This window comes from Vanessa atalanta, chromosome Z, assembly GCF_905147765.1.
Source record: "Vanessa atalanta chromosome Z, ilVanAtal1.2, whole genome shotgun sequence".
Classification (NCBI taxonomy): domain Eukaryota; kingdom Metazoa; phylum Arthropoda; class Insecta; order Lepidoptera; family Nymphalidae; genus Vanessa; species Vanessa atalanta.
In genome coordinates this window covers 16,195,677-16,223,047 of record NC_061902.1, presented here as the reverse complement: position 1 = coordinate 16,223,047, position 27,371 = coordinate 16,195,677, and the positions used below count along the sequence as shown (strand labels likewise).

General features: G+C 34.3%; 1 protein-coding gene across 3 annotated transcripts; it reads left to right on the top strand.

Annotated features, from left to right (window-relative positions):
- The first annotated feature begins 1,401 nt into the window (after positions 1-1,401).
- On the top strand, positions 1,402-27,371 carry LOC125075782 (L-galactose dehydrogenase-like). 3 transcript variants are annotated; one of them, XM_047687538.1, is made up of 7 exons: positions 1,402-1,557; positions 7,778-7,895; positions 8,208-8,369; positions 19,975-20,208; positions 25,050-25,181; positions 25,439-25,611; positions 25,933-27,370. In XM_047687538.1, the coding sequence occupies exons 1-7, from the start codon at positions 1,475-1,477 to the stop codon at positions 26,018-26,020; spliced, it is 990 nt and encodes a 329-aa protein (XP_047543494.1). In that variant the 5' UTR covers positions 1,402-1,474; the 3' UTR covers positions 26,021-27,370. The 3 variants fall into 3 exon arrangements, with proteins under 3 accessions (XP_047543494.1, XP_047543495.1, XP_047543493.1); XM_047687539.1 differs by lacking the exon at positions 1,402-1,557 and adding an exon at positions 2,045-2,183 and having other exon boundaries at positions 26,296-27,371; XM_047687537.1 differs by lacking the exon at positions 1,402-1,557 and adding an exon at positions 2,047-2,183 and having other exon boundaries at positions 25,933-27,371.

Sequence of the window (27,371 nt, the reverse complement as noted above, 5' to 3'; positions counted from 1 at the left end):
TCAGTCGTCCGACCTAATCTGTTAAGTCCCTTATGCATGTAATGAAGCTTCAGAAACGGAAATAGCTTCTATCTGTGGAGTAGAGGTATTCGAACGAGGTAGGCCGTCTCGGTAACTGGGATGCAGGCGACACCACAAATATATACTGTAATAATGCTAAAAAGTGACAAATGACAAACGATGAAAAAATTAAGTCAGCATTACGTTCATTATGTCATGGTACGACTTTTCCGATCAGTGTGGGTGGTGTTGCGGATGCACCACACATATTTCTGTAACTCACATAAACTCTGGTTACAAGTGAGAGTCAAAGTCCATGTACAGGGATCAGCTAAGTTCGCATTGACGTCTCGAGGAATAGTTCGTGATCCTTGCCATTGGTGAGAAATTGACTTGGCAGCTTTACCTAAATTAATAAAAAATAAACAAGTAATAATACTACAGTGTGCTCCGCGCTTTCAGCGGAACACTGTTACTATGAAACTCGGACATGGAAGCTTGACAAATAGACCGTCAATACGTCGGCTACAATTTTAGATTTCCAGGGAATCGATTTTACAATAATTATTATGCCCTAGCAATATTCAGCGGACTTATTTAATTAAATTCTGAAATTGAATTTCTGGCTTCATTTTCTGCTAATGACGGGGCGTAATGACGCCTACCTTTTTAAACAATACAAGATTATAGGTTATTCTATCATAGTAAGCGTTTAAAACGAAGTTTGATGACGTATTTCTTATTACATAAGCTACATCATTTTTTTTTTTTTGAAAACACCGCTATACGTTTTGTCGAGACACACATCACATCAAATCATATCAATCAAAAACTTCCTCAAAACTTTTACATGAATCATGAAGTCGCTCGGACTTGTATTTTAATATTACTTGACTAGCTATCTAATTTCGCTGTCGCGCACGCATTGTTTCATATGCTATAGAATCTAGCTTTATTTTTATGTATAATGTTTCGTTTTTACTGACTGTAACTAGCTATGCATGCCAAATAAACAAATAAATATTATAAATTCCGCATAGAAGCTGTTTAATCTTGATTTACGCAAATACCTTTTTGATAAATGCTATAATAAAGTTTCGAAACAACTGATAAGCAGTACGAAGTATTTAGAAAAGACTGACTAGTACTTTTTCAAATAATCGTCTTTTTATTTAAAAACAAATAACACAAGTAGTTAAAAATATAATTTAAACTATACAATTAACTTAAAGACGTCTTAATCGAAGCGGCGACGTGGCGATACGAGTCAGGCTTGAGGCTACTGGCTAGCGATCGCGATGCAATGTAGCCGTTACCAGAATAAGACTGTTCCGAATGCGCCTGCTGTTGTTGGATATTTATCAGTAGCGCGGCCCAATCACCCAATCAGTCGCTTGCTGCTGATCGCGCGGAGAGGTCGTGCGTAGTTGTGCAAGTGAATCTACTCCAGTCGGAGTTAACCCACTCACCAGCCATGAGGTACAACCAGCTCGGAGTCACCGGCATCGAGCTTTCCCATGTGAGCCTCGGCGGAGCGTCTTTCAGTCACATTTATGGGTATTATCATGTATTCCTATTATAAATTATGTTTCCTTTTTTATAATATGTATATATTTATTTTTCATAATTGCAGTCAACATTTAAATAGTTGTTTTGCAAAGCTATTTTTATTCTTAAGATAAATTTCGCTAATTATTACTGCTAATTAATGTTAATTATGGTCGTTTTATCTAAACATGTCATTGTGGGTGTTCGTAATCGCTAGTCGACATAGTATCACAGAAGTGTTCAAAGTGTCAGCGCGAAATCTTAAAAACTTCTCCTTAAAAAAAAGTTTAAAATTAAAATGTACAAAATAATACTGGCAAAGCGAATTCTTTAATAATTATTATCTTTGAAAGCAGTGCACTAAAGATACAAATGATTAAGGTTTTTATCTGTATTGAATTTATAAGCGACGGTCGCCGACGGTCGACGACGGTCGGCGGAAAGTGATTAGTGTTATTGCGCTATCGGTAACAAAGTATGGATTTGATTTAAATGTTTAATGTGTACAAGTGGGTTGTGTCACGTAACTATTCGTGTAATCTGTCAACGTTCATTCGCTTGTCGGTGTATTTACGCCTCGTTAATGTTATCGAGATATTGTTTATGTTTCTAATGATTCAGGCTTGCAAGAAACGGTATGTTATAAGTCTATGCAGTGGAAATATCTGATTTCATTTGTAATAAAGATATCGCGCAATCATAATAATTAACGTAACACGACTTGGTTCCGAAGAGCAGTACCGGCGGCATCGTGTTTAGTGCCGACGTCAGCGCTTGTATCGAATGACCGAATCAGATTACCATTTTCGTTTAATGTTCTGATTCAACATCATGTGCCAGAGATATTAAATAATGTGCGAATTAATAAGTCTACTCGAATTCCTCCCGTCGGTTACTATACAACTAAACACCGGAACGAAACTATGTGATTTCCTAGCGCTATTAACTATGTGCCTATAGTATGGCACAGACTGTAACTTACACATTTACCACCACATTTCCAGTAGGCATAGCAACTAGTCCCAATCCGTTCGTGTCAGCAACACGAACGATTATGGCAATATATATGGTAAAGTGATGTGCAAGTCCTCAAGGCACCTGTCCGCCGGCATCGTAGTTATCCTGCGGGTAATTTATTATTTTTTTGGAATTAGTGTAATTTCGTAAAATCTATTCTTTGCGGATGTTTACGGAACCTACCTGCCTAATTTCAAGTTTGTAGTTTTATTAGATTTCGTGATTAATCAGTTAGTGGTATTTTGCTTTTATATATGTATAATATAGGTTTACAACGACCAATCATTTACTCCTGGAGTTGCTATCACTCATCAAGGCGACGCAAATTTAAATAGAAACGAATACGTCATACTGTCCCGTCAGTACATTTACGATTTTATTTATTTTGTCTGTTAAGAAAGATATTCTTTTAATTGTCACTGCGTCAAATACGTGTAATAGTATAGGTATACTAAATAAAATAATAAACTTTGAAGACGTCTAAAAAGAAGACACAGGCTTATATGAAAAAATTAATATCGTCAAGTAATATTATTGATATACATAACTATTGTATAATATATAAAATACATGTAAAAGCTTAGTATACCTTAGTCGCGACTAATTTTATCGTAATGGGTTAGTTTTATTTCGTTTTTGATTTTTATTATTTGTTGATTTTAAATGAAGTACGTTCGTAAAGCCGCCGAAAAGTTCTCAGTGCGCTGATGTCGCCTCGGTGCATTAAATTCTGCACTTGTAACTCTTGATCAAACGTTTAAATGATATTTTAAAATTATTAAAATACCTGACTTTAAGGGGGTGATAGTTTACACATTGATTCCTTGTGGAACGCAGGTGAGCAATAAGAAGGTTTATTGCAAAAATCATATTTTCAGAAGTTCGCCATTTGTGAATTTAGAAACATGGATATCAGTGAATGATATTATTTATTCTAAGACCTGAGACCGCCTAAGCGTTTTTAATAAAATATTACCTAAGACATAACATTGAGGATGAAAGTTTGTATAGAAGTTATTCATTTCTGAAGGTTTGAAATAATGATCGACTGATTCGCAATCAGTCCGTACGCTTGATACCGTCTACATACGAGTTGGAGTTGCTGCCGTTTGTGAAGTTTGCATGAATACTACTAAACTTATGTGAATAATGTGTATTTCATGACTTGTTCGATTTACTATTTTGGCAAAGTAGTTATCTAAAAGCTTCCCTTTGGTGTAGTATTTTAGTATGTTTTCGTGACTTATCAGTACCTAACACGCCAAATCTGGACTCGGAATTAGCTACTCCGTGCAGTCTTATAATTGAACGTAATGTAACATTACGGACTATTTTTTTTTTGTCATAGCGGTAGGCGGACAGGCAAATGGGTCAACTGATGTTAAGTGGTCAGCTCTTACCATTAGGTGAGTGCTGTAAAGCAGAGTCACACAGATAATCTTCCGTGACCAGGTTATATGAGAGTATAGGCAATGCATCACACAACAAAAAGACTAACTTAGATGGGATATCCCAACGGGTGCACGGCCAGCACTTGCTTAAGTATATAAAGAGCAAGGTTACCCGTCAATTATACAATAATTATTCTCGCGGCGCGAACTCAGCCTATAAGGAAATTTGGTAGGTCACAATTTTTAAATCTCGTAAGAAAATCGTAAAAAAATGTTTAAAAGTTATAAGATTTTACTTAAAAATAAACATTACCTCACGTGCACTTTGAGAATGGTTCAATATAATTTGAAATTTTAATCAAAATTCAAAGCTGCAAATAGTTCGAAATGTAGATTCTACAAAACAACCGGCGAGACATCATCTAGGTAGACTCTATTTTCACAGTAATTCATATGCCTTTATGTACGATCGTAATAACAATCATGTATCTACATTCCACTTTGATTTTATTGTTTTGTAACAACAGTTTGTATTCATTCAGTCATGTTATGGTTTTTAAATGAATTAAAGCGACTAGAATTATTTACTTTATAACTGAGTTGAATCCGGAGGTACGTACTCGTATGTAGAGCTGCCTGCGTCCTAAGCATGTGACCGATTTACACAAATAGTATGTCATTAGACTCGCGGCGATCCGGATATTGTCCGAGACAAAGGAAATCGTTAGCTGCAATTAATTTAATGGCATATAACATGAGGGATTGCCGTTACAAATAATAAATTAATTAAGTATCTAAAATTGTCGGGAACCAATAGCTTACGATCGCCCAGTGGACAAAACCGATACAGTTTCACATACGCTTTTTACAGGACAGAAGACGTAATCCACCACTCACCCAGTTAGCGAGTTATATAAGGTTGAGCTAAATGCTAATGAATATTATATCACGGTAGGGTTGTCGCAAACTGTTGGCACTGTCGCCAATAAGCTGCTAGGTAGGTACCCATCAGGACGCTACGAAACCTACAAGGTCTCTAGGAGGTCGATGCTGAACTTTTGCATTCAAAATCGATGACCTTGAAGGACACATGGTCTACCGCTAATGTACATATATGAACCTCGCGCGGGTTTCCTCATCGGTCGTCCGTTCTAATGTAACTTGCATAGATTGTATATCGTATTCTAAATATAATGTTCATATTTTTATATCAATCAGTATGACATAAGTAATAATCTTCACTGATATTAATACCATTTTTGTATTGCAGAAGAGGGCTATGGCCCAAAAGATTCGTTAAGATGTAAATTTAAAGAAATTAAAATAATTATTGTCACTTCTCAATTTTTTTTTTTACGTACGCAAAAACATAAATGATTTTTCCAGGAATGAGATGATCGCCTCCAGGCCGTTTCAAATAAAGAAAATATGTTTATTATTATTGTATGTACACGAAAACATGAAATATATGTATATACTACTATACGTGTAAAAATTAAATTAATATATATATATTCCGCTGAGTTTCTTTCGCCGGTTCTGCTCAGTTCCGAGGTGGTAGATTTTTTACTATCAATAAGCGAGTGTAATCACTTCCATATTGAATAAAGATTTTTGACTTTGACTTTGACTTGAATGAACTTTAAGAACCACGGTCGAAATTAACATAGTTTTATTGAATAGTGCTTTGGCATATTAACTTATTTGTCGTAAATCACAATGTATTTAATTTTTTTTCATAGAAAATATAACAAATATAAATATATAAAATCATACTCAAAAGTAGGTGTCACAGATTCCGTTAAAAATATTTTCTTACGAAATATGATGTATTAAATACATATTAAATACACCACGCGACAATAATCACAGCGTGATTGGAGTGCGCTTTTTGCTGGAAACGTTTAATTAACAAAACAACCACAGCTTCCAGATTGTTCAGGTGTGCAGTGTGTTTCTGCGTTCGAGCTGTAATAAAAATATTGAATCAACGGAATGCCGAGCGAATAAATACACGGAACTCCAAAATGATTGTCACAGCACACCGAAAGAAGTAGCGATGACGACATACAGCCCGGTGGTCTCACTGGCATTATTACAACCAGATCCAGAATATCCACATTTTGTCAAATGCTAGACCGTTTCCCGTCGGCATTGACTTTGTTACATTGTGTATTACATTCTGGACGACAACCTAGTATAATGGTAGCTTTAATACACGAGGGAGAACCGTCGGAGAATTTATCGAAACAAACCAATATTATAATATTCTTAAATTTTAGTTCGGGCAAATTTAATATGTGAATGTTTCTTGCTTTGCACAGTTTGTACGAATATAAATCATCCCTTTCAATGAGAATGCAATAGTATCGCTGTGGTTATTGTAACTTTCTACCTGGTCGTCAAAAGTTACCAATATTCCACCCAATCACTACTTATTTTGCACCAAATTCACCACTATTTTGGGGTATTCCAGATCCATGGCGTGTTAGCCAGTGTAATTACAGATTACGATGGATATAACATCTCTTCTGAATGGGCACGAAATAAAGAAATATGAAAGTGGCACCTACATTTTAAGAGCCAATGTCGACGGGCAAGGTGACCATTTAATATTAGACGGCCCATTTATTCGACCGCCTTCCTAAAATACATAAAACGAAGCAGTAACTTTAACATTTTTAATTTATTAAATTCAGAGAGTATTTCCGAATATTCTTTGCTCGATATCGACTGCGTGTGTGAGTGTTCATCGTCTCTAGTGTATATGAGTCGGAGTATGCTTGTCTCCTCACTGCCGCGCTAGTACACGACACTTTTATATTTTAAACAATTACGGCGAAGCAAAACGGAGCGTTTTGATTTTACTAGTCTAAGTTTAAGCTTATGTTTAATTAATCCATTTATAGCTCCTAAGCTACTTATTTAAATAATGTGTCACTCGCTTCGTTTAAAGCGGATTTAGCCCGCGGAGGCGAGGATTCGCGCGTGTGTTGCGATTTATATTCTGGTATATAGTATTTTTTTTTATTCAGACTGCTAACGCCGTGTCTTGGGCTCTCGCTCCGCGGTCTTATGAACCGTTTTCGGTTACTTACAGGCGATGCCAGGCTATCATCGGCAGTCGCTCACTATGGCGCTTATCCGCGAGCTGTTGCGATCCGACCTCGGATAATATCACAACCGATTGAGTCAACTTTGAGCTTCGTGTGTAGGCTATGTAATTCAATGTGACTTACATTATCGTCAATCGGCAAAAGTAATATTTTGATAACAGAATTGAGTTTGGTACCACACCGCTTGAATGATTTCATTCCCATATTTGTTATAAACGCTGTTCAATGAATATATATGAACATATATGTTATTATAGTATTTTTTATCGGGGAAAAACAATAATGCCAATTATATAACAACTTAATATACATAATAACCTAAGAATAGCCACAGTTAACATTATTTATTTAAACAATTTAATTAGTAGGTACAGTGATTTATTCGTTAAAGACAGTTACCGGCTACAGTTTGTTTTGGAGGATATTTTACTAATCTGTAAATTTCCCGTTTAAATTATGAAATAGGTATATGACTACATCCCGGAAGTATTCCGAAAGTTAAGTTTCCGCTAAACACCGTGGCCGCGATCTCGTAATGATCTCTTCGACTAGAATCACGATGTTTTTGGAAACCAAACGCGCAGGTTTCATCACCACAATCGCATTTCTTCTAATAAAAACGTAAAACTTGATATTTTAGAATAATGCGTTTCATATAATGGATACATATGTATGTCAAAATATATAAACTATATACAATTTTAGGAACTTCGACGAAGAAAGGAGCTTGGAGCTCATTAAAGAAACTTTGAAAAGAGGAGTGAATTATCTGGAGACGGGTCCATGGTATGGACAGGGGTGCTCCGAGAAAACCATAGGAAAGGTATGTATCGAATTTTTCCCATCAATACATCGACTTCGACAAAAAGTCTCAGAAACGTAACATGCCGTAATTGATCACCTGAGCTCAGACAATCACGAAATTAGGAAATGTAGACAAGGTACTGGCATTGAATTAGCGCTTCCAGCCGTGAACCGTGAACCGTGATATCGTCTCTTGTATCGGTAATAAAATTACTTAAAATTTTGTTACATATACTAAAAATTTAATTATCCAATTATACCAAAATATATTATGTAAAATTAAGTTACCTGAATTACTGGCATTGGCTATAATTGACAATAATTTTCACAGGCTCTAAAGGACGTCCCGAGAGAGTCATTTTTTATCGGCAGCAAGGTTGGCCGATACGAGCAAGATACTTCGAAGATGTTCGACTTCACTGCGGAGAAGACTGCGGTCGGCGTTGACAATACTCTGCGGCTGCTCGGACTCGATTACGTCGACTTGATTCAGGTAACCCGGAATAAAAGAGATTTTCATTTTATATTTATAAAAAAAACAACAAAGAAACGACTGCATGCACTTTGATTTATGAATGAAGGAGGAATGAAATTCCGATAGTTCCAAGACCCACTTAAATCGTTCGGATTTCATTAGAGCTATCAATTGTCTTCTTAATGGACATCTTATAGGAGTCTCTGCAGCGCTAGCGTTGAAATTAGGTTACTAACACTAATATAGAATAGAAACAATTATGTTACTGCTTCCACTTTTATAAATTTATTATCAATCAATTTCGGGCGTGTCGTTTAATTTAATGGTGTCATTGATGATCTCGATGATGAGGACTAGCAATATTATAGACGTTATCAGTGAGTGAGAATTTTAGTCAGAGTAGAATAATTACGACCTTAGTCCTGTTATTGATGTTTATTATTTTGCTGAAAAAAAACTACTAAATTCATGGTGAGTTGCATTCCTGCACGTGTTTTAAAACGTGTTATTTACGTTGTGAAAACATCTCTCCGGTCGTCGAAAGTTGACGTAAACACGTTGAGGAAATTACATTACTAGGATTAGATACAGGTCAGATGCAAGGCCGTTTCGGGTAATTATATTACTTCATTCAATAAGTTCATAAGCAAACAATCCATATTTGAATTTCGGCTTATTTGCCACCGTATTCCTCAGTGACATCTATCAACAAAGTCATAAAGGCATCTAATCACGGGTTCGTAGTATTTACATTTTGTAATTTTTATTCGTTTATAATAAAATTTGTAATAGGGTATTTATTTCTATGATAGTAATTGTAATTCATTATTATCCCAAAAAACACCAAATATTTATTAACATTGAATGAATGCCAGTTGTACATACACTACTGTTGTATTTATCTGTGTGACGTCACCAAAATGACTGACAGTGTTTATGCGTGAATAAAAAAGATTGAAATTTTATTTTATTTTAAGACAAGAAAGCGTGTTTATTTTGCTGAAGTTATGTTATTTTTGTGTGGCTTTTTAATAGGAAAATCAACACTTTGTAGTACTTTTTTAAACATAGTAATCAAGACACGCGGGAGCGTGTCAGGCCAAGTTCAAGTAGAAGAACTGGCGAGAAGCACCGTGTGTAATATTACACGAATCATTTGGAGCCACTTTTGATCCCCTCATAATTCAAAAACTATTTCACATAAACGTGACTTGGCTAGTTGTCATATGTTCATAAACACAAGTTATAATGATTTTTTTTTTTTTATTTATTTCTTAGTAATAATACAATATTGTTAGCAATTTTGTTTGTTCTCACCAAGCTATTAGGCTTGACGGTGAGACGCGCTCATTTTGTTTAGAATACAAAAATAATGGTTCATAATAAAATTAAAAAAAATAAATAAAATAAAACATAACATCTTCTTCTTAAAAACTTAAAAGTAAATCAACACTATAACTTATTTTTAATATTATAAAGTTCACTGCGGTCTTGTTTCACGATGACGACAGGTTTTCGTCATTGAGAAACAAGTCCCTAAGTTTTCTTTTTAACATTTGCCTACTTATTTTATCGTTTTTCCTTAACATATCAATTTTATTAAATACTTTAGGTACAATATATGCTGACAATCTCTCTCCATAATAATTTCTTAATTTTGGTTGTACTAATTTATTCTTTTCCACATTCCGGGTATTGTATACATTTTTTATCGGTATTTTATATTCTTTATTGTAATAATACTCTAATCCTATTAAATATTCAATTTTTTTTTCAATCGGTAAAATTTTACAAACACTAAAGAGTTTTTCATAATCCTTATTACAATTATCCTTATCTTTCTTACTTACTAGGAACTTGATCAGTCTTATTTGTAAATTCTTAACGTCCTTTATATACGTCATAAACGTTCGCCCGTATACAATTAATCCGTAACTTATCAACGAGTCAGCAAGCGCAAAGTATACGATCCTTAAAGTATGTTTATTTAATACCGAATTTAATTGATAAAGTTTGCATAATACTGATCTTATAACTATCTTATAACTACTGATGTGTGTTTATAATAACGAATTATAAGTCATAACATCTAAGAAGAATCGAGGAGAGCTCAGTATTGCTTAGTTAGAATTAACGTACATTAAGAGCTGCGTTTGCCAGTCATTAGAATACATGAATTTTAACCAGATATTGCCGGTTCATACCCAGACAAGAACCATTGAATTTTCGCTTGCTAAGTTTGTGTTTATAATTCATTTATAACAGGTTTAGGCTTGCGAAGACTATAATATAATTCATATATGAGAAATGCCAGATCAGACCTTAGGCTACAATATATTCTTCTAAATTATAAATAAATTTCAGGACTGACCATTGAATTTGGCACCCATTTAGATCGCACTTCTTTTGTCGTTGAAGTCAACAACGAAGGCCTATATATTGTACTTGGCTCACATTCAACATTTATGTTTTGATGGGATACCTTTAAAACATTTTGCGAAATTTTGAGAACAGTAACGCGTTTTTAATATCTTAAGATAATATTATTTACTGGATTTCCTTTTGTTTATCTATCTGTGATTTTTTTTTTATAATGTGTGTACTGCGTCACTTAACAGTTGAAAAGTATCCTTCTTAGGCTTGAAGTAAATGTGTTTGTGGTCCCGAATTCGGATCGGGACCCTTTACAGCTAGTATCGGAATACTTGGCGTTGATATTTCAAGCCTCGTTCAGTTCCGCGGTCAATTGGAACGCAAAGCCAAATTGGCATCAAAAAAGCTCGGTGTGCTCAGCATGGCAAGACAGTATTTCTCTCACCCCGGTGTTGCAGATGTCCATGGGCGGTGGTAGTCACTTTCCATCAGGTGAGCCTCCTGCTCGTTTGCCGGTTTAATTTTAAATTTACCGGATTCAGATACGGTTACGGATTCGAAATTATTTCGGATTATTTGATTGTACTGATAGTTTCAGTAACAAATATTAAATTGCTTTAAAATTGTAAAAGAGATAATTACGAGGTAACATTTACTTTATTAATAGGCTATTATATGTTATAAGGTATATTCACATAAAAATAGCACTTTTCGTATAGCTCTATGCAAAAAAAAACTATACGGTTACGGTTTCGGATAGATTTTTATTTCGGGTAACTGATAGTTTCGGTTACGGTTACGGAGGTCTATAACAAGCCTTATATTTACACTTGCCTTTCCGGAACATTAAATTGGTAGGTGATGTATATACCTTTTGGCGTGCTGAAAGATAACATTGGAATCATGAACCATTAATTATCTGTATTCGTTACTATAAACAGACGTCGATTCATTTTTGATGATATCGCTCTACAGCACCGTGTTCTGTGGCTTACTTTTCAATGCCGGACCTGGGATTTACACGCGCACAGGTGTACGGTTCAGCGCCGCTGTGGCGACGGCGTCACGTACAATTTACACGGAGCCTTAATATATAGACACGATATAGCCCTCAGAGCAGGGCTTATCAATTACACTGATGAGCCCTGCTCTGAGGGTATGATTATGATTAAATTATGTGTGTTCTGGGTCTTAAGGTGGTTAACATTAACACAATAAGCATAAAGAAAGATTTTTTCACATTTCTGTAACGTCGAAAAACTACAAAATACTATAACACTACATTATTACATGTATTATGTTGTGTTTTAAGAACCAAAGGACTCATAATAAAAAATACAAATATAAAATGTTTTTGTTATTATTTTAAAATCAGTTTCAAAACAGAGCTTTTCTTCTTATCTCATCTTTATTTCTAATACTGTTAAATGTGAAGCTGCAATAATTAGATATTTTGCAGTGCCTTTTTCTCAGTACACTCACTACCTATAATTTACAGGAATCCTAAGCGGAAAAACTATATTTGTCTTGTATTGTTTTTGCTCCGAATGTTATTTATTTATTAATTAGGAAGCCAACACAACATATAATATTAATATATAACTATCTTATAAAATATGTCATTTTTTTTTAAATTGTTGCGTTTGCTGATACTATACATCACAATTACAGGCTAACACAACATGCACAATTCCAGTTGTTACTCCAAATTAACATTTTTTAATCTAAAACAAACACAGGCATGCATTAAAGTGATTATGTCACTCGTATATTACATAGAGAAGTTCTTCTAGCTACGTCCAGTTTAGTTTCTAGTTTTGCATGCTATAAAACACGCCCTAAAAATTCATTAAAGCTGTCTTTTCGGTTCAGTTTCTTTTATGCAACATTCGGTATGTATTTGATAAACAATATTTTCATATCTCGTAATCGTGTAATTACTATGACAGTCAATGGTCACTTAGAAATGCCACGGGCTTATAAAACCTGACACTGCGATAACGATGTACTCACAAGAAATTATAGTCTGACAAAGTACGCTTCGCTGGTAGTATAGAATTAAAGATCTTGGTGACCAAAGAAATGAATACATTAACCGTAACTACCGACCGGTCCTTAAGGGCGCCATGTCCAAATACTTACGACTAGAAATGCATCAGAAGTTCGGAAATGTATGTATGAACTTATAGTATGTATTTCTAAAATCTCTGCAACATTCCGAGAATATTCTAGAAAGAAAACATAGTTATAATCGCAATATATCAGAAAATTCTACTGACACTGGAATTTATCAATTTCCTGCTGCTCCGTAGACATTTCACGATGAAACAATAGTAAGGCGAACAAATATTTCTTTCTCTCAAGTAGAAAATTCTTAGTTTGCAAGGAACTCCTCTGTACTAGTTGAATTGTTTTCAAAGACAGGATATAAGCAGAACTTAAGCGCTGCGACTTGACGTGAACTTAAACGTGGCTTAATGTACTTCAGTTGCATCTGCTAATACATTATAGTACTCCTATAATACTTTGTGGTAGAGTTTTGTGTCGGCCCGTCTGGACGGGTACCACCTACTCATCACATATTCTACCGGCCTACAACAATGCTCCGTATTGTTGTTCGGCTTTGAAGGACAAGCAAGTGTAACAACAGGCACGAGGACATAACATGTTAGTTCCCAAAGTTGGGGGGGGGAATCGGAGTTGTAAGGAATGGTCTAAATTTCTTGCAATGCCAATGTCGATGGGCGATATTGACCACTTACATTCGCTCGCCCGCCGACGAATACTTTAAAAATACTCTCAGATAGGCAGGTATATTTCATTTTCGGTTCCTCGTGATGATCTTCTTTCAGCATCTATACATACATAATGACTAATTTACATGGGCTAAACTTCAAAAACTCAAAGGTGCATGCCGTGAGATTGAACTTTTGTTTTGTACGTCAGACATGGAACCAAGACATTTCGAAGGATATTGTCGGAACATAAAAACTAGAGACAATGACAATATAAATAATAAATAAATAATTTAAGATTTCATCGATAAAAAATAAACAGATTTTAAACTATGAATAGAACATTTTGCTAGGTAAATTACACGCAGACCGGGCAGTCGGACGCGGACGTAACATGGTATCAGAATTGTAATTGGTAGTGCTGTTGGCGCGGCCCGCGGCGATGCAGGCGCTTTGTTTCTACGCTGTTTTGTAATTATTATACTAATTAATGACATTACGATTGACATTCATATTCTACTAAGTGTATTCTTATTCTGTTAGTCTTAGCCGAATTTCTTACGCAACGAGTATACGCTTACCATTCTCGGAACTCTTAGCTAAACTTATATATACGTGAAACAAGAATATATTATTTATATTGACCGTCTACACTAAGACAGTATAGTTTATGTAAAAAATAATGTGGATTGTAAAACGTATATTACACGATGGCAGTGACGAGTGGCAGCTTTACTTTCAAAAGTAAATTTAACCTGCCAATATTCAGCTTTGGTATCAAAGTAAACTAAAATAAATTTGATGTTGACACGAGTGGAATAAAAAAATTGGTCTGTGTGAGATTAAACCTGGCCACACTATCCACTTCTAATTTGACACGCTTTATGGCTACATTAAAGCAAAAAAAGGTTAATTTTTAACTATTATTATTATACTTTGTGAGACATTACCCAGCTATTTACTTGTCTTGTGACCCCTAGATATCCTTAAGGAAATAGGAGCAGACTCGATAAACTAACACCGAACAATGCTTAGAAATAATTTACTTATTATATTGCCATTGGATTCTATCAAAATGATTAATATGAATATATATAATATTGCTGTTAATATATTATGAAGTATCTTTAAGTATTCCTCCATAATAAATCTCTTTTGTATAATAAAAGCAGGTTAAATATCTGTAGCGTTTCCCCAACTAATACATAATTCCATGAAAATAACCAAAGTATACTCGAGAAGTCGAGCTAGTCGAGTGGTTTCAATAACACTTAGTTGCCTAAGTTTTCTAACCAATGATGCTGCAGACCTGACTTCATGTTAGGGATTACGCTTAATGAGGATTTAATTGAAATTTCGAAACAAATTTGCTTCTTAAAAACACTAGTAGAATAGGAGCATCCGATACATACATATATATATTACAATTTTGCTGTCTTGCGTTACGTAGGGTAAAAATTACACAATTTTGTATTTATTTTTTATTTGTGGATTTTAAGTGGATTGTAAGCTGTTATCGAGATATAAAATAAATGAAGTAGGTCTTAGTACGCTACAGCAAGGCATGCCAAAGTTGTTATTTTGTTCATGAGTTTCCTTTACCAAGTTAAAATATTAATTTTAATTTTGACAAAAGGCACATTTTAATCTCTAGGCTTGAGTGCCTGAATATTTATCTATCTAGAATTAAATCAAATTAAATCGCAATTTGGGAATTATAAAACTTTTTTGATACTTTTTATTTTAATAATAAACAATAAAAGGCCATATATTCTTATTTGATTATTCTTATAGATTCTATTGTGAAACGGATTTCTTCAATCTTCTAGAAAGACTCCAGTACTTATGATTTGATCAGAGCTGGGGATAAAGCGGCTTACACGCTTTTACGTTAGATAATTTAATTATCCATTTCGTACATATGTAATTGGCCAGAAATAGATTAAAGTCTACGTCTTCGGACGACATAGTACGGGCACGTGGGCACGCGGCAGACGTGGACATTGTGCAAAATAGCCATAAATAATCACAATAAGTCACTAAACACTGAGCATTTCCTAGGCAGCCCCGTCCATCGCCCCATCCAGGCTCCGCAAAACCCCACCTGGCGGCACTTGTGTTTCGCTTAGTTTGATAAAGAGTAGGCCGCCTTCTAGTGTCGCTATTAATGACAATACGATAGCATTTCGTTAGTTTTAGTAAGTCACGTGAGTCGAGATGGCCCAATGGTTAGAATGCGTACCTATTAATCGATGATTGCGGGTTCAAACCCAGGCAAACACCACCGCATTTTCTGCACTTACTTTGTGTTTATAATACATCTCGTGCTCGGCGCTGAAGGAAAACATCGTGAGGAAACCTGCATGTGTCTAATTTCAACTACTTTTTCGTTTCATCAAAATTTCCATTATAGATCTTAGTGTAAGTGTTCTTCTTACAACTATATCATCTATTATATTATACACTTGCAATTGTTTTCCCAGTTGATATTATCGTTATACGGCACGAAATTCCTCCAGTCGGGAGGGTTAGTAGAAGTCCGTGTCCTGAATTGCAAAGCTAAGGGGACAAAGATATATTGTACGTCGAATATTGCGAGACGATGGGATTGTGTTAATGTTTATATCTCAACAAATATTAACATTCTGATGTTTAAACCACGAAGACGATTTAAGTGATAAGAGAAGAATATCAGACGACGAGCGATGCGTACCGATAACAGTGATGCACTTTATTTGAAATAATAGACCGACAGCGTCAACTTGTAGTTTGGTTGTATTCTGAGAGCGCGCTTTTAAGATTTCCACGGCCATTGAACAGGAGTATTACACGAATTGTATACAATATAACTGTATGATGTATATATATATATATATATATATATATATATATATATATATATATATATATATATATATATATATATATATATATATTTATATGTATCATACATATATATACATATATATATGGTATATAACAAAAAAGTTGATAATATCTTCATTTTCACAAATCAGAAATGTGGCTATAACACGACTCTTCCTAAAGGAAGTATTGGATTGTATATAAAGCAATCAAACTAACATTCACATTGTTTCAGCGTCAGGACGTATATAGGCTACATAGGTAGTAAGTTTATAGGCGTGGCTCATTTTTAAACTGAGTTTTAATAGCTTACTTAACCAGAAAGAAATTTGTCAGTCAAGTTAGTATTGAAGCGAATGCTACCAAAACAAAAACACAGATACTTTTGTATTTTTATACAAATATAGGCTTCCGAAAGCTTCCACTACCACTGTGCATCGGCTAACATCATATTTAGAAACGTCCAACCACATCGAGACGGTATATTTGAATATTAAGTTACTACTGTAGCTAGAATCTAATTGTCATAACAATTATTCTAAAATTCGTTCCAAACGAAAAAAAACCTAAGTTCGAGAAACAAATTAGGACGAGGGGTTATACTGCTCTGTATGATTTCATAAAACCAAAACATTAGCCTTAAAGATTATCGCTGTTCTTAGAATGACATTCATTCATTATAATGTCAGTCATTTTAATGACAAGAGACAACGTTTGATTTTTGTTACATTTATTTTTTAAATATTATTAACATAATTAAAATTTAATAAAATAATGAGTAAATAAAATTAAAGAAAAAGTTCTTGTAATTATGAACGTGAGTGAAACGTTCTACATCGTCGGCAGAATTAAAGACATTTTAAAGACATACAAATAATTAATTTCGATAAAATAATAATAATCTACTTATTAAAAATGATGATAAATATAAACAACGTTCACTCGCAAATTTAAACATGCACAATTTAATTCGTAAGGTGAAGTTGTCTACTTCGAGCGACTAGACACTTAATTAGAGGTTTTGGAAGCTTTCTTCGAAAATTGAAAAATGAATTCTTCGTTTAATTATGATGTCAACCTGTGCGCGCGCAACACAATAAATCTTACTCATCATTTATTTCATAACGCACCCAAAGAAATATAAATTCAAGAAGAAATAGAAACCATTTATAATAAAAAAGAAAACATGAAGTATTAATCCTTACCAAAGTAAATAACGTATAACGTATTTATATTAAAGTTTTGTATAGAAAAATGTTGCTATTATCAATTGTAATCGGTAGCTTTAGAAATTTTACAAGATATTTAAATAAACGCGAGAAAAATAAGCGGGGCGTGTGGTACGCTGCGTTAGCTCAGTACGGGCGGATAGATCCGGTGAATATTTTTATCTCATCGGTGAAAAAATAGCACGGAATAAAATTCTTATTTTACCCGTACGAAGTCGAGACTGGCAGCTTGAAAAATAAATCAAGTTGATATAAATAAAACGTAATTAATAAAAACAAGTTACGATTGTTCTAACCAATAAGCCATCATTGACATTTGTTATTTAAGCCATGGAAAGCTTAGATCAGCGATTGTCTAAGAATTCACTTTGTATCACTCGTAAAATTTTAGTATAAATGTTGGTTGTCATTGATACGTGTATCCTATAAATTTTATTATAATTACAGTCACTATCGCACACGACATTGGGACATTTTTCATTGGTGTTCTGTGGTGAGTTTAGAGTTTCTTCTTACACGATTTCTATTGCTGTTATTCGCCGGTCAAGAATACTGTGATTTCAAGTGATTGTTTGTATTTACACTCGTCAATGAAGGAAAACATTACAATGACACCTGTATCTACGCTGTGTCCCATAAAAGGAGAGGGTGGCTTTATTTTTATTTTTTATTCAATATTTCTAATGTCCGCACTTTATCCAGGGTCTTAAGCTGAGTCTTGAGGGTCACGACGCTGCTATATAGCAGCCTCCATAGACTACACTGATAGTGTACGTTACATCCGTTGAGCACCTGTAGGTGCTCAACAACAGTTCTCGTGAGTGGGAGGGCTAGGTCAGTCTAGAAGACAGTCTATATAGTAAGAAAGTTGATTGACGTCTAGAAGCATTACGCTGGTAAGCATTTGACATTCGACAGACCGGAGGTAGCAGACTCCATTGAATGCGCCAATCTCCTCCTCCTCCAGCGCGGATCACCGCGAGGTGGTTTACGAGAAAAAAATATTAAAACTTCAGTCTCCTTACTCCACTAATGCCTCTGAAAACCTCGACGTTAAAATTTTCAGAGCTATGTTACGATAGTATCATTATCCATTAAGAGAATGAACCATGGATACACTTACACTTGGATATACTATACTACGTATGATGTACATACATACATATAGGTATAATACGCAAAACCATAACGGACCAATTAAAATAATTTTCCAACGAGGTGTTGAAGTAATGCTCGGTGATGCGGAGTAAAGTACAATATATTCGAGAAATAACAGAGCTTAAATGTCGATTCTTAGTGAACCGCAGAGTTATTCTGTTTTCTAACAGAGAGTGAGGATCGATTGTGTTCTCACAGCTCATCGTAGAACTCGATCGTGAAATGTCAAACCATTGACTACCTATAATAATTATAAAGCTAAAAGATACATGCATGAAAATATGTTTTTTTTAACATTTCACTTAATGAGTGAAACGATCACTTCGTCCGTAAACGTTCGTGCTTTCAGAATAGTAAACTGAAATATTTTATTATTATTATAAAGTTGAATTCCTTCTTTAAATCTGTACGGATGAATGTACTGCAAGTGTTTCGCATTCATGAATGATACCTATCATCATGTATTAGTTGGTCAAAACACGAATGTAACTTTCCACTGGCAAAGCTACGGCGTTTATAGTTAATAAGCCGATGATATACACTAAGTCTTATTCACAAGCTTAGTGTAAGAATATTTTAAGTAATCTACGACTTATAACTTATACACACAGAGACACAAGTACCTACATGCGATTAAGTGCTTTTAAGTAATTTAATATGAAACGCGTAATGTGTTATGATTTATACGTGTTCATGAAATAAAATTCAAATTTAGAAAACATTGCAACAATTTGATAAAAGCTGCAAAGACTTTTAGATTTTTCTTTTCCGCTCACGGCGCGGCTCAGACCTCGGTTCGCTTATTTAGAGGTTGCAGCGAAGATGTTATTGTCAGAGACTCAGATTAAATCTCAGGCACAATGACGTTACATGTAAACCGATGCCGGAGTACACTCATTGTATCAATTGTGCAGCTCGCCGTTCATATAATAATTCATGTTCTATAACATTTATTGTCTGGTGAGCTCGTCTTTCGCTCATTAAAATTATGAAACTTGTTTACTTATAATACTACTGCTGAGCGCAGACCTCCCCCCCGGCTCGCAGAGTGTTTGATGGATGGAAAACGTATTTATATATTTTATCTAATCAATCAAATTCGTTATACAGTTATGTTCTAGATGCAAATTCTTTTTACTTAAAGTTCAGTTAAAAAGAACTGAAGGATTTTATTTCTAAACGACTAAAGCGTAAAAAAACCTCTGTTACGAGCAATATGTGATATACCCAAGGCGACAAATAACAATAAATTGACCCTTTCAGGTCCATGATGTGACTTTTGCTCCGGATATGTCCGTGGTCTTGAAGGAAACTCTACCAGCGCTGGAACAGGCGGTGCGCGACGGCAAGGCTCGGTTCATCGGCATCGCTGACTACGACATCGACTTGATGAAAGAGTTGGTGGAAGAGTCGGATATCAAGATATCAGCTGTGCTATCTTATGCCAAGTCGACGCTCTTTGATAACCGGCTGCAGAATTACACAAAATACTTTAAGGTAATTATGGCACTTTAATATCAGACAAGTATGTTAGGTAGAGTAACACACCTGTAATGTTCCGAGGCAAAGGCCTCCTCTCCTGTTTTATAGCAGTGTATTTGTTGGATATACAAAAGACCAGAGCTGGATTTAGGGTTTTGTTGCCCCTAATTATTTACCATATAAATTGAACATTTTCTCCAGTTTAATGTTCAAATAATTAAAACATATTAAATTCCTTTAACTCCTTACAAATTTTATATACCATTCTTTATAAAAAACAAGAATTTTATTGTATTTTACTAAACCTGCACTCCATTACAAGTGTTTACTCGGTGTTTATTTATGAATTTCCTCTCTTGTGGAAGAGGCTCTAAATTGCCCTATTTAGTTCCTCTTCCAAAATAGATGTCATGATCAGACAGTCCTTTATTTAACATATCAATGTTTCCCTAAAATGTTTTCGTTGACTATGTCGATGTTGATATAAGGTTTACACGTGTTCTATGTATCCACTTTTCCATCTCACATGATCCGGCAACTAATTTAATAATAGCAGCAAGTCTACGTCTTAGTTTACGAAACCATAGGAGATATAATAATAGCAGCAATTATTTTATAGACGTAAAAATTAATTCACATATTAAATTGATTTAATTCGATACTTGTACAAAACCAACGTGTGCGCCTGTGAGTATCGCATTGATCGTACTCGGTTCGATGTCGCTGTTTGATGTTGCAATCAATGAGTAATTAGCTAATGCGAATTCACTTTAACAATTAATCTTACTGATACTAGTTACACGAGCACAGAATTATTGAAATTAATCCTAATATTGTTTTTCCTAAAACGTGCAGAGACCGAGAAAAATGTATTAAAAATATATCTTAAAAATATTTAGTGGCCCAACGATGATAAAGCCGGCCGTTACAGTTTTTTTATTTAATGTATGTAAGTAACAAGGCCTTTTAATAACCATTAATATAAACATTAATTCTGAGTTCGAGAATCAGCGATATCACTGATTTAAAGCTTAAAATAAATTATAAATTAATATGATATACCTACTCTGATAGTACACGCCAACAAATCAATATAGAATATAATAAAAGATGTTGGTTTAATGTCGATTGTAAATCTATGAGGCGTACGATTTGCAAAAGACATAAAATATTGATTCGCTTTAATATTCAATACATATTTGTGTTCGATTCTTACCTGTAAGTCGTAGCCGTATTATAAAATTAATTCGAATTTGCAATTTTAAGCTAACGAAAGGCTATGTACGTTTGTGTAGTTTATCGTTTGAAATTAAACATACGCCTTTTTGAATAACGAACTTATTTAAAATAAAATAATAGAGGCTTTATATGTTTATGTAAATCCTACCAACTACTTCATGCTTGTATACACATCTAAACAAATGTAAACGTAACGAAATGTAACAAGCAACTAACTGCTGACGACTCATCTTAGCGGCTTTTAACCTGACAACGTCGAATTTTATACTCAGTGGATTTGCGTGTGCGACTGTATCGAGTTTAGGCATTCGGTGATACGTGTCTGCGTGTGGCCGATTTATATATTTGAAACGTAACATTAGATGTTGATATTGGTTGCATACCACCACTTATTGAATGATACATCAGTTCAAGCGAGACGACGTTCGGCTTTTCAGGAAAGCAATTGATACAAAAAATATTTTACTGAAGAATCTTTATTACAGGCAAAGTTACATATATAGCACGAGACATTGTTTTCATATAAAAATACAAAAATCTCTATAAATGATATGATATGATAGGTACCTAAAGCAGGTCTCTAATGTAATCGATACACTAACCAGCTGCAGATAAATTGCAATAACTATTACTCAAATGAAACTTATTCTGTCACATGAGCATGGAAGAATTAATAAATATTTATTGCCCGTGTACTCATTGTGTGCACGAGAAACTGGTCTCGTCGTCTTGAGCCGATGTACAATGTCGAAGTACTTGGATGAGCCAACTTGAATCACATGTAATACATATATACTTATTTTATTTGCGTAACTTTTCCGGATATGTTTACAACCCCCTTATCAATCGCCACGGGACTGTAACAATTAAAGACATTAAAACAATTAAATAATGATTCTTTATTTATTTGAATACGTAAGAATTCCATGCGTAATTTTATCATTCTATATTAGTGACTTAAAATAATAATAAAAACTAGTGCTACTAGCAGCAGCCTTCTTCGCCCTACCTACCATGTTCGATGCCGTTATGTGATCTAAATGGAGACGATACAGGAACATTGACGGCATTTGGAGCCTGATATGGCTTAATTTTTAAGGCCCTGTCGAGAATTTAGAGATTGATTTTCTTTACTGGTTAAGAGTGTAAGTTTTCTTTACAGAGTCTATTTATTTATATTTAAGTTATGGTTACTTCTCTGTTGATAACAAAAAAAAAATTGTCATCGTGAAATTTAATTAACGTCTCTTGCTTTATCATCGTATTTTTTTCATTTCTCTTACTTATAAGATAAAAAAGACATAGCTGTAAGTATGTATGTATATTCAATGAGAAATAGCTTATTATGGGAACGTAGTCGAGGAGGAAATAGTCACGTCGGGCGCTTGCAAAGCGACTGTTAGGAAAACTACGAGTATAAAGTATATTCCATACTCCGAACTCTCGCAAAGTATAATAACTATAAACAAATGATACATATATATGACCGAAATTAATGAAACAGAGATAGCACAATTGCTAGTATTTAACTTTATATAAATGATTAGACAACATTTCGAAAAAACAAATTTCACAGTTTATAAAAGATATACCAAAGACATTTCTCGATTAATTTGGCAGAAACTTGGCACATATCATTAAAGTTATATACCTTTGTACTTGACCTATAAGTATATACCTACAGACTTCTAAGTACGTCTTTTAAAGATTTAGGGATAAAGTCCTATTTTTATTACACAATTATGTTCAGTCACAGTGAACTCGCGATTCTCTAGCGCGAGCAACCGATGTTATTCATGTTCGTATTTTGATAGAATCTGCGTTACTAATATTAAGGATTTAATCAAAATTAATAGCAAATGTGTGTAAACATTAGGAGACTGATTTTTCTCTCATATTATTATGACATAATTTCATTACTTTAATGACGACATACGACAATCACCTTTGTATGGACAAACGGTCCTTTCCCAAAATAACCAAATATCCACAAATTCAAAAGTTGACTACACATATGCCCCACTAAAAAAGAAAATAATTGCCCCACGTCTTAATCTCAACGGATGTACATAATAAAGACAAAGCTAATCCCTTCGAGAATTCCTTGCAATCCCTAATGTCTACACCGATACCTCACTCAGTACTGAATCAACTAATTGGTTTGTCTCTAGTTGAAAGCGCTTGAATTATCACACTGTGACATACATATATCCGCATTACAAATCATATTATTGCATTAGAGTGATAGGTTCGACTTCTCAAAGCTTAGCTTAGACTAAGACGCAAGTAATCCGAGAGCTTCATTCTACCATCAGCTCAAACCGTCACCTTTGTAAATAAAACAAACAAATAAAACAAAAGTGGTCACAGTCGTTTTCATCTTTTCATTTCATCTTCTTAAAATTTCTTTACGGTTACTCTCCAGCCAAAAAGTGATTGGACGAGCATTGTCGATAGTAGATATCTATAGTTTATCGTAGTCGCAGACACACTTGTCACAAGCCAGTCTAAAAAAATATGTAATAAGTAGGTAAGGAAGTAATAGGTACAGGTAGGTATAGGTAAAGCCTATTCCAATTGAAAAACGAATAATGTAGTACTTGCCATATATATAGATATATAATGCAATTCCAGCAATTCTTTGATTAATATATTTTAATTTATAATATTAGACTCTTATACACTTTAATTTTACATTTCAAGGTCCGATAACTACTTCGTCCATAGTCAAAAATCTGATGTATTATCTTCCTTCGGTGAATTTTGTTCCAAATCACTCGGTACGTCATTTTCAGTTAATGAATTCAATTCATTTTTGACTTTGGCCTAAAGGTGCTAAAGTAAGATTTGAAGCGGTAGTTTCTCTACCGTCCGATAAACGTATGAAAGAATAATCTGGATTTACGTGAAGCAGTTCCACCTCTTCAGCTAGTGGTTGATATTTGTTTGCGCGTTGAATTTTCGTAGAGCATGCTCCGAATGAATCAACCAACTCGGTACAGTTACACCGTTTGCTGATTTTCTTGTGTGCACAAATACTCTTTCGTATAGCTTGCAATTTGTAGCAGTACAACGAACGGAAAGAGGGCGACTTCCCAATAAATAGACATATATTTAGAACGTAATGCTAGTTGTACAGCTTTCCATAGTGGAATTAAGGCGTTCTACTTGACCATTACTTCGAGGTTTGTCTGTATCTATGCTGTATATGGGAGAAATCCTGTGCCCACAACAGTGGCAGCATTAAGAACAGCTATTCCACAATAAAACGATATTATGCAAGACTTTTTAATAACCTTAATCAGATATATGCGGAACCGCTTAGAATCTTCAATAAGGGTACGAGTAGGTTAAACTCTTAATTACAAGAAAAAAATCATGTGTGCTCCAACTTTTTTTATTGCATGTTTATGTTCAAAGGAGACTTGAGTATGGATGCAGTTTATGAGTCTGTCAGTGTATAATAAATATCATAGGATACTTTAGATCTCGATCGATGACATTGCGGCAATTCAATGTCAAAGTTGCCTATTTGTATTTAGGTACTCGTCTTATGGTTGAAATAGATGTATTAAAATAATTCAACTTATACTTACAACTTTTTTAATGCGGATCAGAACAAGGGCGTCGGAGTGATCAACGCAGCAGCCACGGGGATGGGCCTGCTTACCAACATGGGCCCGCGGCCATGGCACCCAGCCAGTGACGACGTCAAAGCTATTTGCCGTAAAGCATCTGACTTCTGCAAGGTTACCTCTCATAAGCTGACTAGTTCATATATTTTTAATATCTAGAGATAGAGAGATAGAGTGTACTTTGAGTTTAGATTTAAAAACTTTTGGTATATAAATAGCCAGATGTTCCAGATGTTAAGTGTTTAGTTTAGTAATAATATATTGGAATCTATCAGTTTCTTACTACGACATATCATATGATTTGAAAAGATATATTTACTAAATATGTTCAGAATAATTTCGATTCAATTATTTTTATTGTATTCCATTAGGAGCGTAACGTGGAATTAGCTCGCATTGCGACTTGGTTCACCTTAAGCCAGCCCGGCATCGACACCAACATCTGTGGGTTCTACAACCGCTCGCAACTGATCGACACCCTCGACGTACTCGAGAAAGGCCTCACGGAGCACGAGCAGAATGTGTTGAACGAGGTCCAGCTGAGGTATGTACATACGTTTGTATAAACTACAGGTGGTGATTATTATTAGATATTAATATTGTCATTAAATTGATGGCATATATAAGAACCGAGTATACTCTAGTATGATGGCTGGGTTGATTTCAATCATTTATTATGACGGCAACTTCTGACGACGTCTGGAACGTCAGAAACTGCTGCAGCCAAATTGTTAACTTGTAGAAAAACCAACAAATACAGATGACGTCATCACATTTGACTGACTCAGTAGTTCCGAGGATTATTTAATAGTTCGCAGGTAATAGTCATTTCCCCATTAATTCAAATCTACATCGTTTACTACAGGTTTTTTGATAAGATCATCCTGCATTGGGATGACGTTGAATTGCCCGCCTACCGGGCGAAAATGGATGAACTGCTGAAGGCTAGATGAAACGTAGTTACAAGTGACATATTGTCATCGATGTTGCCAGAATGCGAAATATATATTTAAATATCGCAAGGCAACAACTCGTACTGGATTTTTCAATTAAAACACAATATTATGAAACAATTTTTATTTTAAATGAAAATGAAATGGTGACACGAGTCGCTATTGGAACATAAGATCCAGCACGTGGGACGAAGTGGTTTTATTATATTATCTTCTTAATGCTTGTAAATACATTTTCACGATTACTTATGCTTATTTAATAAATATATCTACAGGTGGTTTAACTAATAACAAACTTCTATGATGAGCTGATGACGACTGATCTGAGTCTGAAAGTTAGATCTCAAAATTAAGCATATACACGACGCTTTAGAATATTAAGACAAAATGTGCGAGATGTGCTCAAAATATTTGCTTATATTTCACGTGAAATACACTCATGGTACATCCAGTTTATAAACGTACCAATTGTCGAAATCATAATGGGAACATACAACAATTTTTCTAAATTTTATACAATTAAGATAACGAAACATTTTTGTACATTATTAATAGCGAAAACAAAGCGATACTTAAACATATTGTATAAACATTATATGAGTACATATTAATCAAGTCCAACAAGTTGTACAGTTTGATTAAAAACTAAAATACTTTCGGAATGATCGACTAAAATGTAATCAATGAAATCGTGGACATAACTATTTTGTGAATCACTTTGTATTTGTCTTTACTATATAATCTGTAGCGGACTCCCAGTATGTCAGTTGATAAGTGACACGACTGATCTCAGCTGTTTGTAAGCACAGATACTGAATATAGTACGATGCATTCTTCTTAATGTTGTTACCGTTAGAACTATTCTATATCATCTATTGATGCTAATATACAGATATAATAATTAATATAGTAAGACACATATATTCGTATTCTTAAGATAGAAAGCATTCTCAGTGTTAATTTTATAAGGTATTGTAGCTAAATTCTTTGCAAGAAATTATAGTTGTCTGATCCTGTTGTATTAGTAAGTGAATATATAATACGTGAAATATTAGAATTAGTAATAATAATGTAAGGGGGCTAGGAAGTTACTTAAGAACAGGTTATAAAAAAATGTTAGACGCTGGAGTCTATGGTAATTTGTTTCTGTAAAATATTACTATAGTAAGTCAAGCGCAACAGCTCGACGAAATACGTCAGGCCCCGTTTAACGTTAATAAAAAAATGTATTCTTAATAGTACAGTTTACTGACATTGTTATATTGCACGATGTTATTTAATTAATATTATATCATATCATGTTTAAAGTAAGCAAAAGTAATAAAAATATTAACAAACTTATAAAGCATTT

Coding starts and splice junctions, on each gene's coding strand:
- LOC125075782 (XM_047687538.1), top strand. CDS start 1,475: ATGAGGTACAACCAGCTCGGAGTCACCGGCATCGAGCTTTCCCATGTG. Junction 1,558..7,777: donor TCTTTCAGTCACATTTATGG/GTATTATCATGT, acceptor ATACAATTTTAG/GAACTTCGACGAAGAAAGGA. Junction 7,896..8,207: donor CCGAGAAAACCATAGGAAAG/GTATGTATCGAA, acceptor TAATTTTCACAG/GCTCTAAAGGACGTCCCGAG.